The 18,582-nt window shown below is 54.7% G+C and overlaps 1 protein-coding gene across 1 annotated transcript in view; it reads right to left on the reverse strand.

Moving 5' to 3' along the window:
- Positions 1-546: 546 nt before the first annotated feature.
- JPH2 (junctophilin 2) overlaps positions 547-18,582 on the reverse strand; it is a 30,735-nt gene continuing 12,699 nt past the window's right edge. Inside the window, exons 3-5 of the mRNA XM_075166419.1 lie at positions 5,974-6,092; positions 1,718-2,508; positions 547-639 (exon numbers count right to left, since the gene is read on the reverse strand). Of these exons, the coding sequence (XP_075022520.1) occupies positions 559-639; positions 1,718-2,508; positions 5,974-6,092 (991 nt within the window). The 3' untranslated portion in view covers positions 547-558. The remainder of the gene's footprint in view (positions 640-1,717; positions 2,509-5,973; positions 6,093-18,582) is intronic.

Below are 18,582 nucleotides of genomic sequence, written 5' to 3' on the forward strand. Positions count from 1 at the left end.
ACTAGCACTGGTGCAATTACAGCTGCAAATTTCAGTTTCACATTCTCTTTGTGTTCCTGCCCCTCGCTGGGCTGAGTGCTAAGAAATACTGCAACGCATGAGTTACCTGGCAGCAGTGGCCACGGAACAGCAAATTGACAGTGTTTCTTGCAGAAAAAAAATTTCAAATTTAATCTCACACATTCTTGCACTGGAAGTCTCCATGAATCATGTCCATCCAACTGGGAAAGCAAAACTATATTGTGGGATTGTATCCAATCAACACAGTTCAATTTTTTAACTTTGAGGAAATGATTTTACGAAAAGACTCGAGAACTATCCATTGAAATTTCTTCACAAATATTCTTGGAACAGACAAGGGGTAACTGAGAATCTCAACGCTCCACACAAGGCAATTGCATCTATTGAATAAATGCCCATGCATTTCCATCACCAGGGCATCCATCAGTGAATGATTTGTGTTGGCAATAAAGCCAGTCAACCCTAAACCGTCCACAGTGAAGTCTACAAATTGAGGATAAAATCCCATTGCTCATCTTACCTTGTCCGAGGGGCACATCATGTCAAAAAATGTACAAATAGGATGGCCAGACCAATGTTCAATAAGATGACCATGCAGATCACGATTGTGTTAGGTCCCTGAAGGAAAAACCCAAAACAGTTATTATACACTGCAATTCCAGGTGAGGAGATAGATACAGCTTGATTCTGCTGTTCAAAACCATTAGAATCACCCCCTCCCAACGCACATAAACCTGGCATTTAACAACCAGCCTGAATTTCAAACTAGTTGAATATCTATCAATCCCTATTCCTATTTCTCCCCTGCAAACTCCTGCTGAGGAGGCTAAATCAGGCTTCTTCTGAAGCTAAAGCAGATTAAAGGAGAACCTGACCACAGGCACACAAACTGCCAAGCCCATGTCAGGCTGCTCCTCCCAACTCCTTTCTCCACCCACAGCGCCCACATTTGTAAAGTTGCCATTTTTAAGAGGAACAAATGCATCCGTATGAGATTACTCTACTTTCAGACCAAAATATTTCCAAGCTGTGCTTTCCTAAAGTCATGTCGGAACCGTTCACGTCCAAAAGGCTGCAAGATGAGAAGCAGCAGGCTAATAAAACGTCTAGTTTTACAGCTGTATTTGCTAACAGCAAAATTGGATTTCTATATTTTAAACCTGGGAAATCAGCTGGTGATTCGATACCACAGTTAAGATCATGAGGTGCCTCTACTGCAACAGTAAAAGTAACAGGTAAAAAAGAAACCCCACTCAGCTTTTTCTTCCCTGTCCTACATTCTCCCCCCAACTTTCCAGATCCATGTTGGCTGGTAAAAGGGTGGGAAAAGAAGGGGAGAAAACTGTAAAAAATGAATCAGAAAATGCCTGTTTTCCTCAGATTTTGAAATAGGGACGTGTCTGAAAGCGTATCTACCCCGGCGCAGAGAGGCAGTTAAAATAACGGGGTTAGGAACGCCAGCCCCAGCAGCCGGGGCAGGGCGGGCTGGGCAGGCAGCGGGAGAGGAGAAAACAAGACCCTCCTCCAGCTTTGGGATCCTGAAAAGAGCCTCTGGGCGCCGCTCGGGGCCCGCTGCAGCCCCGAGGCCATGGGCCCTGCGTCCCTCTGGGCCCTTTCTGACCTCCTGGGGAAAAATAAACCCAAAAGAAAGCAAAGATGGCTCCCAGGGGCGCCTCCCAGGCTGCCCCCACGTCACCTCTTCGCATTCCTCCGTCTCCTGCGCTGCCGCCACCGCCGCCACCGGGGCCGGGCCCCGCTTGGCCCCCGCCTTGGGCGCCGTCCGCCCCGGCGCCCTGGCCTCAGTCTTCCTGTCGGCGGCGGGCTCAGCCCGGCCCGCAGCCCTGCGCTCGGGGCTGGGGCGCTGCTTCGGCTCCTTGGGCTGGGGCGGCTCCGGCTTGGCCTCCGCCCTGGCCGCCGGCTTCTCCTCCTGCTCTTGCGGCGGGGCGGAGGTGCCCCCCCGGCGCTGGGGGTCCCCCCGGGGCTCAGGGGAGGATGGCTGGGGCTCGGGGAGCGGCTCCTCCTCATAGTCCGCGGTGGGGGAGACCAGGGAGGTCCGGACGGCGTAGCTGTGGTAGCCCTTGAAGAGCTCGACGTCGGGCTCGCGCGCCATCTTCTGCAGCGGCGCGATCTCCATCTGCTCGGCGGGACGCCCCCAGCCCCGCGAGGCCGGCCGGCCCTCACCCTCGGGGGGCGCGGGGCTCCCGCCGCCCGCCCGGCCGCCCGCCTCGGCCCAGCTGCCTGGACGGAGGGCGCCGTCCTGGCGGGGGGCCGCCTTGGCCCGCTTGGCCTCGGGGGGGGTGGCGGCGGGGCTGGGGGCCGGGCTGGCGCGGCGGCGGGCCTCGTCCTGCTCGTGGAGCTGGGGGCTCTCGGGGGGCGTGGGGGGCGGTGGGGCGCCCTTGGGCCGCGGCGCCTCCTCCTCCATGTTGACGGCGTGCTCCGCGTTCTCCATGATCTCCTGCAGCAGCTTCCGCTTCTGGTACTCGGGGCCTGCGGAGAGAGGGGTGGGTGTGAGGAGCTGCCCGGGGGGCCGGGGGGACGGCAGGCCGCTCCGGCTCCGTGCCACCATTGTGCCTTTGACAGCTGTGCCCCCAGCCCCAACGGGTTTGGGGACAACTGCGAGAGGGTCCAGGCTGGAGGCTGGGAGAGGAGGTGCTGCCGGACTAGAGCCTGCTTCCAGGAGGGATTTCCTCCAGGAGCAGCCAGGGGCTCTGAGCCCCACCGCGTGCTGTCCGGCTGGGAAGAGCCGAAGGAGCAGGCGGGGACCTCCAGATGAGTGAAAATCTGCAGCCCAGCTTTTTGCAGTCACACAGATGGGTTACCCTGGGGCTAAAGAGGATCCAGCTCCCATCCAAGTTTTTGGGCTTTTTTTAATGACTGGGAAACTCTTCCATATGGCTTCTTTGGTGTCTAATAGCATGGCAACTTCACAAGTGATACGGGGGATGCCCAGTCTCCTCGGGAAAGCCAGGTATCCCCAGGTGATCTACCTGTCATCCCTCACGATGGGAAAAACACGTCTCTCAGGCACGGAGCAGGGCTGGCAGTTTCACAGCTCCTCTCTGCACTGAGCCCTGCAACAGCAGCAAAATTACCTGGCACCATCACCCAAGCTGACTCAGGGCTTCGGCTTTCATTCTGGCCTCATCTCCCACGCTGACTTGTCAGCTCTTAGCAACGTTGCCCTCACTTCGATTATTCACCTATCATTGAATCTTTACTTCTTGTTAACCCTAGACCGTGTCTGCAAAGCAAACTGCAGCCCAGCTAGGGTCTGGGGAAGTCAGCCGGAGCCTGACACCGAAGATATCCATGGTGCTGGGCAGCTGGTTGAGCAAAATCCACCATTGAACAAATGGGGAGTATCTTCTGGAATAACAACCCTGCACAGCGCTCTGCACGCTGGGACCCGCGCTGGGACAGGGGTCCCTGTACGTCACCATGATGCTCATAGCAAGTGAGAACAAGAAGATCATGCTCCTTATGGGCAGCGCGAGGTCACAAAGCAGCTTGTTTGAAAGCAAAGCACCTGCTTTTGAAAGTGGCTTTGGCCTCATTCTGCTGAATCCAAGCAATGCTGAGGGGTGCAGATGTACAGGGCTTGCTCTGTGCTCCTGAATGGCACAGACCCTGGAGCCGCAGGTTCCAGGCAGCCTCGCGGTTCCTCCCCTCGTCTCCTCCACCCCAAGGACTGATGCAGACTTGAGCCTGGTCGGGAAATTGGGATTGGTGCTCCTTTCCCTCTAATAAATCAGCGGTGTGATTTGCACGCTGCTGCCTCCTGCCCCCGCCCGCAATGCCTCCGCTCGGAGGGGGCGGTGGGGAGAAAGAGGGCACTGATTTTAGCTGCTCTGCCCTGCCTGCACGCTCCTGTCAATCAGCAGGCGACCCATTCAGGGCCATTTATTTCTGGCTGCAAGTGGATTATTTGGAAGCTGTTTCAACAGTTGTTCAGACTCCTCAAAATAGGCTGCCTGCAGCTCCGGGCTCCTTGCTCTCTCCTGCTGCTTTCTTTTCCTCCTGAATAATTCACACCAAAAAACCCCCAACTGCCTGGAGGGCACCGCACAGTTCCGATCCTCCTCACCTCCCCACCTTCACCTCCCAGCACAACATTTTAGCAAGGGCTTTGGCTTACATCCCTCTCCTCTAAGCTATTAGGGTTGATATCCTAAATCAAACCCAGGGCTCAATACTTATTAGAGATCTGAGGCTTGCTGAGCAGGATTGCCCTGTGCCAGACTTAGCAGGGTCTGTCTGCCAGGACAGCAGGGGGAAACGCAGCTGCCGAACGCTGCCAGGCTCTCCTGGCTGTGCGACCAGCAGCTCTGAGTCCTAGCAAGATCCAAGGGTGGGCTTTTGTCTGTTTGGTCCTGGACGCTGCAGCCATGCAAGAAGAGACATTTCCCCTTGTTGTGCACTTCGGGAATGTAGACATTTAAAAGAATCATAGAAGAAAAACATGCTCAGCAGCTTACAAGGCCATTGAGAGAGGCCAGGACCCAAGTGAAGCCCTACATAAAAGCAGCAAGAGGATTCAGCACCTGAGGAGCCAGGAGCAGAGGCCAGGCTGCTTCAGGCATTTTGCAGGGACCACTTCAATTGTCTCATTCATTTGCCATGGGTGGAAAAAATAATCCAGCTAGATGTCAAAAACCTCCCATCAGGAATTCCAGTTTCCTTTGCCTCTGAGCTATAAATACCCCAGCGTGCAAAGGGTGAATGTGGAGCTGTGAGTGGCAGCTGGGGGGCTTATGTCAGGATCCAGCTACGTTTAGCTATTGTTAAATGAAGTGCCACACGCTGGCTCACGCCCATGCCCGGGTGCTGCGGTGTTTCCCCACTCAAAGCCAGCTCAGACAGGCCTCGCTGGGCGGTGGGGAGGAACGGGCAGCCCTCCAGCATGGCATCTCCCCAGCTAGTAGGTGCAGGGCAAGGTGGGAGTACAGGGAATTTAGGCAAATCTGTCAGCATGACTCTCCCCGGCCAAGCGCCGGGTGTGAGCCGTTCCCGTTTCCCACTGTGTGCCCTGTGCCGGGGTGTAGTACCAGAGACCTGGAGGCACCGAAATCAGAGCAGGAGCAGGCAGCAGGTTTTGCCGAGCAGAAGTCAACCTTTGGCTTCTACCCCCAGTTTTGCTGCTGTGATGGTCCCTTATGATCCTGCCTCAGCAGCCACGGGGCACTTGTTCCAGGTAACAAAGCCGGCTAATAAGAAAGACAGGATAAAAATGCAGGCACTTGGATCCTTGTTTTCTGCTCTGTTATTACCTTCCCTCTCTGGAAAGGAAAACTTTTCAGGAAGAACATATCTCTAGCTAACTCGGTCTAGGGAAAGGTAATGGCATTCACAATGCTCCTTCTAATATTACACTTCCTATACTAATCCTCAGTGCTTGGTCTCACAGAAGGAACCTCCCAAGTGTTTTCCCAGCCAAATAATCAGCAGTGATGCTAACAAATAAATAGGGAATCAGGGAAGTAGTATTTTGCATTAGCAACTTTCTTATCGGATATTACAGGCCCTAATTAGCCAAGTCTGATCGTACCCTGGTGCAGCGTGGGGCCCCACAGGATATGGGCTTGTGAGTCAATGTGCAAAGCTGTTCCAAGAAAAAGCCACGAGGGATATATCTACAGGAGCGCTGCAAATAGACCCGAGCTCGCTGCCTGCCCTGCCTGGCGCTGGGAGTGCTTCAGCGTGTGGAGAAACATGAGGGGAAGTTGAGGGACTGTGGGTTTTTCCTCCAGGCTACGGTAACATATTCCAGCAGGTAAACCAGTGGTGTAAGGAGGACAGCAAATCATCCAGGGCAGGGGGCTGGCTGAACTTGCACGAAAGAGGATTTAGGAGAGACAGGAGGGCAACTTGTGGAGTTATAAAGCCGGTGAAGCATTTGAACAGATTGCCCAAAGAAATTGCAAAATCCCTCCTAGAAGATGCCTGTGGTCCTACCTGGCTGGTAGAAGTCCGGGGAGAGCTCCCTGGCCATCATTCTGGCTATGCCCGATTCGTTGTTTGCTGCCTGAGCTGCCTGCTCAGAGCCTTCAGCCTTGGCTTTGGCATGAGCCGTCCTGCAGAGAGAAGAGGGGACAACAGTGAGCACAGTCTGAGCCAAGATTGTCCCAGCTTGCGGACCCTGTCCAGCAACAAAATCAAATCAGCCCATCTGACATAACAGCACTTGCTCACTTCACCCAAAAACCCCACACTCGAGGGGAAAAGACCAGATTCTCCACAAGTAAGAGGCACAGATGCTTAAGGCTAAGGTGTGAAGGTTGCACGTAGCCACGCAAAGGAACAGGGCAGGTGTATTTGCAAACGCAAGCATGTTCATGTGTTGCAGCCAGGCAGCAGGTGCTGCGAAACGGGCTTGCCGCCGTGCTGTGACGCACTGAAAACCTATCTCGGCGGAATGCCTAAAGCGTCACCGCACACATCTTCGGAGAGTAAGGGGACAATAACTTGATGGCTGAACACCGCTGTGCTGTCACCCGCCCTGAGCTGCTGCACCTTGCCAGAGGCAGCGTGCCCCTGCCCAGCACACCGGACACGTTTTGCCCCAAATGTCTCTCCCGTAGCTCTCCAGCAAACACCACACATTGTCCAAGGGGCTCCTTCACTCGCCGCAGCCCGGGGGGCTGCTCTTACCGGTGCGAGGAAAGGCAGAGCTATTGCCTCCCTCTCAGCTTGGCTCCCCGAGTCCTCTCCACTCCTTCCCAACACACCTCCTCCTTGCTCCATAGGGCTATAGGGCTATCAGAGTTATTTCACTGGCCGGCTGTCGTGTTCCTCACATACCTCGCGCTCGGGGCCCTGTGATCTTTACGCTAAAAGCAGGGCTGGCTTTACAGCCCAGCTGCTCATGGTCTGGGAAGGAGCTGACTTCAAACAGCAAAATTGCATCTTAAAAATAAGGGAGGGTGAAGCACCGTATATTCAGCTGCTTTGTTCCACCCGGGGCTCATGGAGAGCTGCTTTACCCGCACTCTCACCACCACAGGCTGCCCAGGGCAGTGGTTGAGTCACCATCCCTGGAGGTATTTAAAAGACATGTAGATGAGGCGCTTAGGGACATGGTTTAGTGGGCATGGTGGTGTTGGGTTGATGGTTGGACTCGATGATCTTAGAGGTCTTTTCCAGCCTTAATGATTCTATGACTCTATGATTCTACGTTTGGCGAGACTCCCCATATCCCCCTTGCTGCCCATAGGGGAGCATACACTGGCTGCACATGCAAAACCACATATTTTTGTGTGGACAGTTAGATAAGCAGTTAGCAACCCTCAAACACCAATTCACTACAAATTACGACCTTTAATGTGATCTTAGGGTGTTTGATGAGCCCTTTTCAGACTCAAGTTGGTATCTGGTCATATGAGGAAGGATGCAGTTCTCATCCCTGCAGTGAAAATGCTCCAGAGGAATTTTTGGACTGTCAGTAATGAAATCAGGATTAATTCTTTCCCATTAAACTGAGATGCAGTATGCAGACAAGACTAGCTTTACTCTGAATACTCGACAGGTGCAATGAAAAGGTGATAGGAATGCTGTTCTGAGACCCTTAGAAGGTAGAAGATACATATATATATACACACACACACAACACACATACACCATTTTAAGTAGCTGCGGGGAAAGAACTAAACGTAGGGCATTAATCCCAACTGATACAGGCAACAGTGTGACTTGATGGGGAGCCGAAAATGCTGTTCAGGGCCCTGCACTAGAGAAGAGGCTGTGGAGCTGCTGTGGCTCAGCCTCTCCCTGGGATGACATCCCGCTCCGCTGGAGCCATGATTCACCTCCCTGCCCACACTCACACGTTATCTCCCCGCTTTCTCTGCAGGCTGAGCTGCCTGGGATTGCTGTCATTCTCAGTCTTTTTATTCAAAATTATTACAGCTCTTGAAAAACCCAGAGACAAGACATGATGAGGCAGAAAACAGCAATTTTAAGCCGCTGCTCACAAGCAGGAGGTCTGAGGCAGCTCTGAACAGAGAAAGCACCTCCTTTTTTGGTAGCATATAATCAGCGTGATTAATTCCACTATAATCTGGCAGGGGCCAAGGGGGATGTTTCTGTGCTCTCCATGCCTGGGGGATCAGAGCGGGCTGGGCATGCCGCGCGTGGGGCACACAGCCTGCCCGGTGCCGGCCCCGGGAAGAAGCTTGCAAAGTGAGGATCCAGCTCTTCACCCTGGCAGGACATGCTCTGACCCCTGGCTTTGCCCTGCTGCTCTCGGAGGTTGGGATTCACCATACAGAGATAAAATCCTCCCTTTCAGCCGCTCGCTGAGCCAGGCAGAGGCTATCCCAGCCACTTTCCAGCCAGATAATCAGCCAGCTGGCCCCAGCTGGGGGAGCAGCAGGCAGCTCCTGGCAAACAGGTTGATGCTTTCGTAAAGGTGACTTCCAAAAACATAGTCTGGAAGTGGACTGGATGCAGGGTCTGCTTCCTCTGCTAGTAAGGACAGAGCTGGACTCATGCCGATGTGTTACCAAATGGGTACAGATGGCTCCCGCATGCTCGGCTTTCCCCCAGCATCTGGGGCCAACGCAAGGGAACAGCCCGGGGGTGTTGGAGGTGACGAGGCAGCTCCCAATTACGGTCTTCTCCTGCTGGAGATTTCCTTTCCCCCAGAGAAGCTGCTGGATGCTATCTGGCTGCTGCACGGGGCTTGGGTACTGCAATTCCTGCGGGTAAAGAGATGGCAAGGCCAGGAAAGACCCCAACCTGGGTTGCAGAGGCTGCGGTGAGGATGCTGTGGGTGGTGAGGAGCTGAGCCGGCTGGGCTGAGCCATCGCTGCGAGCCACTGCAGCCCCAAGGCTAGCAGGGCTCTACAACGAGCCCTCCTGGGCACAGAGGGGCGTGAGGCCAGGAGGCCATGGGGCAGCTCCCGAGCTCCCTGCAGAGAGCTGTGACAGCAAGCTGAGCGGCACGACTTTGAGATCTCCCCCTGCCCTGGGGATGTGAGCTGCATAGCAGCTTTGCTCGGCTCCTTCGCTCTGCGGGACATGCCCGGCCTCCGCGCCTGTCCCTCTGCTTGCAAAGTCATTCAGAAGTGTTCGATTTGGGGGTACTAAGATTGATGGAGCTGCAGCTTCAAATCTGGCAGCTCCAGCATACCGCGTTTTGGCCCTGCCAGCGTCCCGGGGAAGCCGTGGCGCAAGGCAGAGCGCTGCTCTCCCTGAGCAGGGATGCTGATGCCCTGCGCTGGGTCCCTCCGTCGCTGAGATCATTTATTACAGCAGCAGCCAGGTGATGAACATCTGGCTTACAGAGACACGGCATGGTGTTTTAAGTACATCTCTCCCAGCTGTGCCGCACATCCCCGGGGCACGAAGGGAAGGCACTACTGCTCGCAGCCCTCCAAAAAGTCACGCTGAGGGTTTAGTAACACCGTGACAAAGCACAGCCTGGAGGAAAGGGCCCAGCCATAACAATAACATCTAACTTGCTTAGAGTATTTCTGAATTTCTTACTCATCTGCATGGCTGGCAGTGCCTGGGAGCTCAACACAGAGACAAACTTGGCCCTGGCTGCAAAGCAGGAGACAAATACCAGCCGCCCTGGGAGAGCCCAGTGCACGCAACCCGCAGCACAAAAGCCTCTCCCAGCCCACAGCCCGGGATCTGCTGGGCACAGTTGTTTAAAAAAAAAAAAAAAGCTCAGGCAGGTTTGAGGGAGGCAGGAAGGCGATATTTGAACCTCAGACATGAAACATATAAGAAGAAAAATTTCTTCCAAGGTTAAGATCTGCCCAAAAAAACAGAATCAGCTTTTGCAAAAAGGAAAATGCCGGCCTTTTATTATATGCATATAAATTTGATACTTTTCGGGCAGCACTTGAATCAGGGACACACTTTTTTATTTACTGCTGGTTGTGCAGTCAGCTCCCAGCGCCTCTGCAGAAAGCAGCCCGTGCAAAAAACAGCAGAGGAGAAAGTCTGGAGATGGAGGAGGTCAGGGTAAAACTGAAACAGAGGTCCACAGATTTTACAGCACCCAGCAGCAGAATTCAAAAGCCCCTTTTCAAGGCAGTGCTGGAAAATGAGCCACGAACATTAAACATGTCCAACTGGGGACAATAAGCACAAAGAGGGGCCTTTACAAACCAACATCGGTGCTCCCCATCCCAAGCGAGGCAGTACCGCCCCGGGATGAGCGCCCCGGGTTTCACCCCGAGCCATCTCCCTGGGCAGCACTGTTAAAAATAGCTCCGGTGAATTCTTTGCAAGGAGGAGCAGCAGCCCCGCGCCGAGCCGAGGGTGGTATGTGGGCAATGCCTGCAGCCCCCATCCCAGCCCCGCTGCCGCTGCCTCCCGGCTGGGTTGCGGCGGCTGCTCCGGAGCCTCCCGGGGCAGGGAGGCTTCATACCCCGGCTGGACGGGTGGGAGAGGGAGAGTTAAATGCATCTGCTGGTTTATTTGCTCCTCTGGCACGGCTCTAATGCTCTAATTGTTTTTGTCCTAGTGCAGGACAGAGCACCACTCCTGTCCTTCCTGGCCGTCTCCCAGAAACACTGCCCGAATCATTCCTCCGACTGCTACTGAAATCCCCTGTGGATACACGAGCTGCAGCTGAGCACCGCGCTAACAGGTGAGACCCAAAGCCAAGCCAGCATGCCCGTCCCTTTGGACAGTTTATGCGGTTTTGCACATCCACATTGGATTAGACTGTAAATGAGATTAGAATTAGCAGAGAATACTGCAAATACCAGATGGGGCTGGGGCACCTGCAGGTGCGGCAGTGACCTTGTGGCTAGAAATAGGGGAAGAGCTCAGCTCCCTGCCCAAGCTATTGCACATTTGCTTATTAAGGGAAAGACAGACCCGCTCAGCACCATCCTTCCTTCTCCAGGGTCTCCCTCATCCCATTGATTCAGCAAACCCTGAGGAAGGACCAACTGAACACTTTTTCTTGCCATTTTCAATAAGCTGCAAAAAAGGTCATTAAGCAAATAAAATTCATCAGTCGGCTCTAGGAAGGAAGACTTCTGCTAAACTCCCCTCTCCTGGAAACTGGCTTTTCCAGCCCCAGCCAAATTCCTGCTCCAGTATCTAGCAGGAATCATTTTATCCTTCTGAAGAAACTTAAGATAACGGTTTGTCTTGGCAGGAATGTTTGCAGCACTCAAAGGGGATATAGGGAAAGCTGCAGAAGTGCTTTTGCTGATGGCAACATGGTCCCTTCTGCATTCACATCGCAAAGGGCAAGGACACACAGACCTGACCAACACAGACCTGCGCTGGGGGTTGGACTAGATGACCTTTAAAAGTCCCTTCCAACCCAAACCATTCTATAATTCTATGACCTGAACAGGACAGACATTTTCCGGTTTCTCCGTTTTCCACACCGTCTTTGGACTTGTGTCACCTCTATAGTTGGAGCATCCTTTTCTTCCCGCTCAGTCCCAATCCATCTCCTTTGTGCCTCTCCCTCTGCCCCCATGTGCATGCAGATACCAGCAAAGCTCTGCTACCCTCATTTGCCTGTAACCAGCCCATGGGACCGAATATCCCTTTTCAGTTCATCGCTCGTGCCACTTTCCCAGCCCACATTCAAACCCATCTGTGTGTCCCACCCCACGGGCGTCCTGCCCTGAGAGCCAGCTGTACCTTTTACCCTCCTTTTGCTCCTTTTGCTCCATCACTCACATGCACGTACCCGCTCAATTTAGACTCTGACATCCCTGGGGAGTGTGAGTCTTTGCTGGTTTATATTAAGGACTCTGCACCTGCAAGGTGTGATCTAAACGGTGAATTAAGCACAACTTAACACAAACTGCCTCCTAAAGGAAACACCTCCATACCACTGTAAAAGAAATCCAAAAAGAGAAGCCATCCCGACCTCGCAGAGCAGCTCTGCCCTCCAGCCTCCCTTCCCTTGCAGCCAGTTGACGAGGTGCCCCAGGCTTTTCACTCATGGTACCAGCACTTACAGAGAAGTGGTGGCACCCTGTACCTGTCCAGGCTACTTAGCTGGATAAGTTGGACCTTTTCTCCTTTCTTCCACAGAAAGGGCACGAACAGGCCACTCAGCCAGGAGAAAAGCATCCTTTTCTGTGCCGTGCTTCAGGAGTACAGGCCTGGCAGAGCTCCCTGCCACCTAATGAGCTCAGCAAGCATTAGCCTTTATGATTACTTGGTGAATTTTTAAAATACCGAAATGTTATCCTCAGCTCTAAATAGCTCAGAGCCACTTGCATCTTTCACCAAGGGATACTTCCCCTCGGAACAGTTAAAGTGATATTAATCTTACAGCAGTCAGATCTGCAGCTGTCTTCAATAACACGACAACCTACGCACCCCGGCCCTGCGTACGGGAGATTTGCTCAATTAATCTCCGCCGCCCTGATTGCCCCGCGAGCCGAGCGGGGCTTGGCCGTGCCAGCCCGCACGGGAGCCCGTGGGCTGCGACGAGCCGGTGGGACCGGCACAGACCACAGCTGCTCCCCGTTTCCCCTGCAGCCCTCGGACGCCAGCCGGCAGCTGCCCAGAGCCGGCCCTAAATGGAGCGGTGCAAGCCGGGGCCTGCTGGCTCAAAGGGCTGCTGGCCACTGGTACGGCAGCACGGCCCCGGGGCCACTGCGTTGGCCCCAGACGGGCAGGACAGGCAGCTCCTCGCCCTGCCGGAGCCTGTCCTGCCAGCCCAGCCAGGCTGGGAGCAGCTCGTGAGAGCATCCACAGAGATATCTTTGGGGGAAAAAAGGGGGGATTTGCAGCTGCCCGCTGACTCCCTCCTCCCTCCCCTGGTTTTCAGGTCCGCTCTCCTCCGAGCTGCCCGGGGTGCAGATCAATCAGAGCCCGGAGGAGCGAGTCTCCCAGAGCAGCACAGCCTTGGGACCATGCACAAGTGCCACTGATTTGTTCCAGCTTCCACCACACCGTCACCAAAGGAGCTCAGCTAATGCTCTGGGGACCCTTCTTTAATTAGCTACTGCTGCAAGATCAAAGCAGCCAGGTTATCCCACTAATAAGTGCATCAAAACATCTTTACAGCATATATGCAATTAGGGTCTTCCAGCCTTTCGTCCCCCGTGCGCTCCTGCTTCCCTGCCTGTACCTGCACTGAGCGGGCAGGGGCTGCTCCCTGCCCTGCCCAGGGGAATGAATTCCCACTTCCAAGAAAACACCAGTCATTTGTTTCGAGGGAGCCTGGCCCAGGAGCTCCTGCCCAACCCCCAGCTCTGCCAAACAGACGGCATCCACAAACCGAGTGTGTTTTACCCGATTGCCAGCTCTGCCAGAGCTAAAATGGGCCAGAAAGTCTGCGATTGTTGGTTTTTTCAATGAAAATTTTTAGCAACTTCTAACTCAAGTGTTTTTCAGATTTCAGCAATCCAAACCAAAAGAGTGAGGAACTGCAGTATCTGTTTTGTCATTTTTTTTTCCCAGTCAAAAAAGAAAAGCAGGAAATTTTTTTTGAGGAAATGAAAGCAGGCAGATTTCGTAAAATATTGCATTTCGTCAGAAGCCCAATTATTCATCAAAATTTAAGGCAGAAGCATTTTTCTTCCAGCCCTATAAGTCTCTTGAGTTGACCTTCACAGATTTGAAATCCAGGAGCAGCACAAGGGAGGGAGCAGGGAGCTGCGAGGGCTGCCAGCCCACCGCCGGGCTGCAGCACCCGCATCCCCCACGCCTGCACCCAAGGCTGCTGAGGACACCCAGGCGGATGGGACGCCAGGTCCCTCCCGGTGCTCGCTGAAGGCTCAGCAGGCCTCGCAGGAGCAAAACGACAAAAACTTGGACTCGGAAAGCCAACAGGCTCTGGCTCGGCACCAGGATAAGCTGAAAAAGATGCACCTCCTCCAGGAGGAGGGAGCGGTTTTATATCTCAGGCTTTATATTTAAATTGGACATTTTACTTAAATATTTTTTAGTTTTCAAGTTAAGCCTATTTCACATTCCACTGAAATGACGATAACCTCTGAGCAAAGCCTGACTGAATCAGATGATTTTAAAGCCCAATTCCCTGCCAGCTGATTTCGAGCATTTGGCTGGGAGTCAAAGCTTTCCTGCTCCGCACGGCAGCAGATCAATTGAACGAGAAGCTACCATTTTCCATAGTCGTTTTGCAGATTAAAGTCACACTTCATTTTTCCCTTTCTGTGTTTGTAAGCTGTTGAGATAAGGATTTCCCTCAAGGTCAGACTGAACAGCCCATTAATTCCACTTTCCCTGCCTGGCCAGTTATCTGAGTCGTACCCATCGCTGGGACTCACGTCCTGCCATCCCAACTCTGCTCCTCTTGAGGGGATCCCTGCAAGCCACAGCCCCGATTGCTTCAACCCCAAAGACCCGGGAAGCCCTGGAGAAAGCAGTTTGCTGTCCAACAGATGCTTTCTCCTTGGAGCTACTGAAAGCACACGCTCCCTCTTACCCTAATAGGGCATGAAAGTGCCTAAGGAAATTCATGCGAGGCGGGTGGAAAACAGATAAAGCCGTGCGCACCCTCCTCTGGAGTCAAAACGCATCTCAGCGTTAACAAGCACGGTGGGCCAAAAATGTGTCAGTGCTGGAGCCGCAGCCAGCGTGGGCTGGGGATGAGGCCGTTCCGGGAAAGGGCTGAAAGAAAGGGGTGAAGGCATCACTCCATCACTCGTTCCATGGCACCGAACCCCTCCAGCCTGCAGAGCCCCGCACGTGGGGAGGGCACATCGTGGGGGTCCCGCAGCTGGGACAGGGGACCAGACCCAAGCCCTGGGGCTCGCTGTCCCCATGGCTGCACGGGACCAGGAACGGAGAGGGGCTCACCCGAACCCTGCAGCCTGCTCCCTGCCCAGCACGGCAAGGCTGAGCTAGAAGCGAGCCCAAAGGTCTTTTGGGGTGGGACGAGGGAGGAGATACGAGGGTCAGGCAGCAGTTTGAAACAGGCAATTCTTTACAGAGCTGGAGACGGCTGCTCTGGGGAAGCAAAACCAAAAAACCAGCCTAGCCAAGGCCAAACCAGCCCTGTTCAGCACGGATCACGAGGCTGCAGAGCTCTGGGACAGGAGCTGGGCGTCCCCATCTTCAAGAGGCGAGTGACACAAAGTCCCCGAGCTCCTGATCCAAGCACCCCAAGGAGGCTTGGGTGGAAGTATTCCTCCTAACCAAACCACACGTGGTGACAACACAACGCCATGACATAAGGCGGCCTGCGGTGTTCTCGCTCCAAGAGCTTTGAGGGAAACCCAAGCTGAAGTGTCCTGGCCGTGGTGGCATGGGCCAGGCAGGTTCCCCCTCACTGTCCCCACAGATGATTATCCTCGACATTGACCTCAGTTTGTGCTGATAAGCCACGCGGAGGAGGTCACGCCTGCTCAGGAGCTGCAAGGGGGAAAGGTCTTTATTTGCCTGGTTTCATGGGAAGGAGCGAGCGCTGCTGGCACTAGTGCCACACAGAAAGCGGGAGAGTCCCAGCCCTGGGCTTTGGTTGGTGCGGAAATAGATGCCAGCGGCTGGGTTTCTATTAACCAAAAGTGAATGAAACAAGATTATCCTCTCTACAAACACACCAAGCTCCATGAGAAACATCTCTGTTGGGAGAGCAGGACTAAGGAGCATCCCCTCACCGCTGTGTCCTGGCACCCAGCTATGGCAGGAGCTGCACGGCTGCCTTTATTTCTCCCTGCCCACCAGCGCGCTGGCTCGTTCCTGCCTGTGGAAGCGGCGAGATGCTTCTTCCCACTATGGGGGCCATGGGGCAGCCAGAATACCTGGCCACCAAGGACCTGCCCTCGGCTCCTGCCACTCGACCACCTCCAGGTGCGGCAGGACCTTGCTCAGCACGAGTCCCGCCGGGGACGTGGCACCCTCCTGTACCCTGTGGGGCATTTTAGCGAAGCCAGGGCAGTCCTGCCCCCCCTTCCCCTGCACCCACCTATCTTTTAAGCCTCCTGAGATGTCAGGCTGTGGCATCTTTGGTGTCTGATCTTACAGCTGCAGAAATGCTGCTCCCGACTCCAGTGCCTTTCCCTGGCAGCTCCCGCTCGGAGGTGAATTGCAGCCAGTATCCCACCCGGGGCCAGGACAAGCTCTGCCCATCTCCTGCCTGCTGCTGCCTCCTCGTTACACACCCGTCCATCACGGTGTGTGCAGTCCTGGAGCAAAGAGATCGTGAAGCTGGGACAGCAGAGGAGGATCAGCCGCTCTCCCGAGCAAGGAGCCCTCCTGGCAGGGACTGCCTTGAACCACTGCTGCCCACTCTCGCGGGGTGGCCATGAGCATCCCACCCTCTGACAATGCACCAGACTCCTGATGTGTCTAACACCTGTGCCTCTGGCTAAAAATCTGAGAAAAGCAGAAAGCAAAGGATATTTTAAAAAAATCCCAAAACTCTTTCAGAGCAAACCCTGAATCTGAGCACGGAGGTTCAACAGACCCAAAAATCCCAGCTGTGAACTCCCCGTCTCAGGGAAGCCAAGCTATGCCGTCAGCCCCAGGATGGCCGAGGCCACCATGGCCATCGGACCAGCCCAGCTCTGCCCTGGACACACGCCGTGCCTCACCAAAGAGGTGCATCGGGAAGACATCGCTTCGGTTGCCCACCTTCCCCGCCGGCGGCATAAACCCCTGAGCGCGCCGGGGAGGGAGGGCAGGAGCTCGCCGGGGCAGAGTCGTGACAAATAAAGCACCTTATCGGCGTAAGCGCGCGGCCGAGCTCCAGCGGCGTGGGCTGCGGCGGGCCTCGGCTCTCAGCTGTCGCGCTCGGGCAGCGCTGATAAAGCCCTGCTCTGCCTGCCCTTATTTAGTCAGGAGGCTCTGCTGACTCCAGCGATTTCAGGACGTCATTTGCACCAGACACCCGCGTTCCCCGAGGAGACGCTCACGGCCGCCTGGCCACGCCGGCTGGAAACGCTGAGCGCAGGGAGACAGCGGCAGCGCTGCCGGGAATGCGGCCGGGCAGGGGAGGTTCGGAAAGCGATACGGGAGCTGTCAAGGACTCTTGTTATTTGAAGGGAGAGCTAAGATGTGCCCCAAAGACATGGGTACGGACGGAATAACAACTTAAGCTTCAAAACCAGGCAGCAGCTCACACTATGAGCGATGCCCAGACGTCGCTGCTGCGGAAGCCGCACCGATGTGATTTCTGATGCCAAGCGCTCACTGCAGCTCGGCGACGCTTTAACGCAGCCCAGGCTCACCGTGATGAGTAAACCCTATGTTAACAGGAATTAACGCCTAACGTTTCAGAATGTAGTTTAGAAATGCTTACAGATATCTATCCAAGCAGCAGTATTGCAGGACCTCTATAGATATTACATTAAAACCAAAAATAAATTCAAAATGTATTCATTTTTAGTTGTACTCTCCAGGCATAAAACACCCCAGCTGCACAGGGGCAGCATCTGAAGACAAACAGGTGAAGCTCAGCAGCCGTTATTGCCCCCTGTGCCTTGCTTTCCTATTGAACCTGTGGCACCCGGCAGATATATCTGAGGTTTTGCTAACAGGACGTACGCCCGTCAAACGATCTCAGAGTGCGGCCAGACCCGTGCCTCGCAGGACGCACGGCCAAGTCCCTCCATTGATTTTGGTCCAAGTCACTGGGAATTACAACCCCGTGCAGAGGCAGGCCACGGCAGACACTGTTGCAGTGGGATGGAGGTGGGATTTGCCGTATTTACACTCATTTTGTCCCCCAAAAGCGCCAGTGAGAAGGAAATCCCCTGTACGAGCTGCCTGGCTACTGAGCTTACAGTTTTCAAAAAAATCAAAGGTTCCCCCTGCAGCCGGTCCTGCCCTTCCTCTTGCTTTTTATTTCGTTTTAATCTATTCTGAAGAGATGAAAGCTGACCACTTCCACGCTCCTTCTCCCTGCTTTCAGTGGGACCATCCTCCCCGCGTGACAGGCAAGCACATACTGCACAGGCAGCACCCCTGGGTGCTGCTGCTCCCCAAGCACCCAGGGGTGCAGAGCACCCTGTTTGGCACCAACCCACACGCCCAGAAAACTCCAGGGCAGCCGTTACACACCTCGGGATGGCTTTTAACTGGCTCGCTCGTGGCTTGGTGGCGGCTGTCCCCCGCTCACAGGGGCTGGCGGGGGACAGACCTGCTGGCTGTCCTCCAGCCAGCTTCTCTACTTAAGCACCGGGGAGATGACGTCCCGGCTGCGATCCCAGGACCTCACCGCCTTTCCCACCCACCCCAACATTTTTTTGAAGGAGCCCCCAGACAGGGCAGAGGGTGGGAAAGGGGAAGGCTGGAGGGATGTGGCGGGTGCCTTCACATGGCACTGCGGGAACAGCTGCGTTCCAGCTCCGATGCGAATCCCTTGGGATCACAGCAAGGAAGTCCCGGGGCACCAGCAGTACAGGGCACTGCTAATGGACATCATTCGGCACCTGATAACCCCCGGGCAGGAGTAAAGCCATCTCCACTGGTTGCCGCAGAGGCTGCACTCCAAGATGACTTTTCTCCCGAGTGACAGCAGTCTGGGGGATGATTCCTCATACTTTAACTTCCATTAGCTCCATCCCATTCGCTGATCCCCAGCGCTGCCGACAGACGTGCCCTGGGTTTCTGCCTGACGTCTGAGCAGCGCCCAGGGGCTTTGCCTGGGCTGAGGGG

This window comes from Calonectris borealis, chromosome 17 (genome assembly GCF_964195595.1).
Source record: "Calonectris borealis chromosome 17, bCalBor7.hap1.2, whole genome shotgun sequence".
Taxonomy (NCBI): Eukaryota; Metazoa; Chordata; class Aves; order Procellariiformes; family Procellariidae; genus Calonectris; species Calonectris borealis.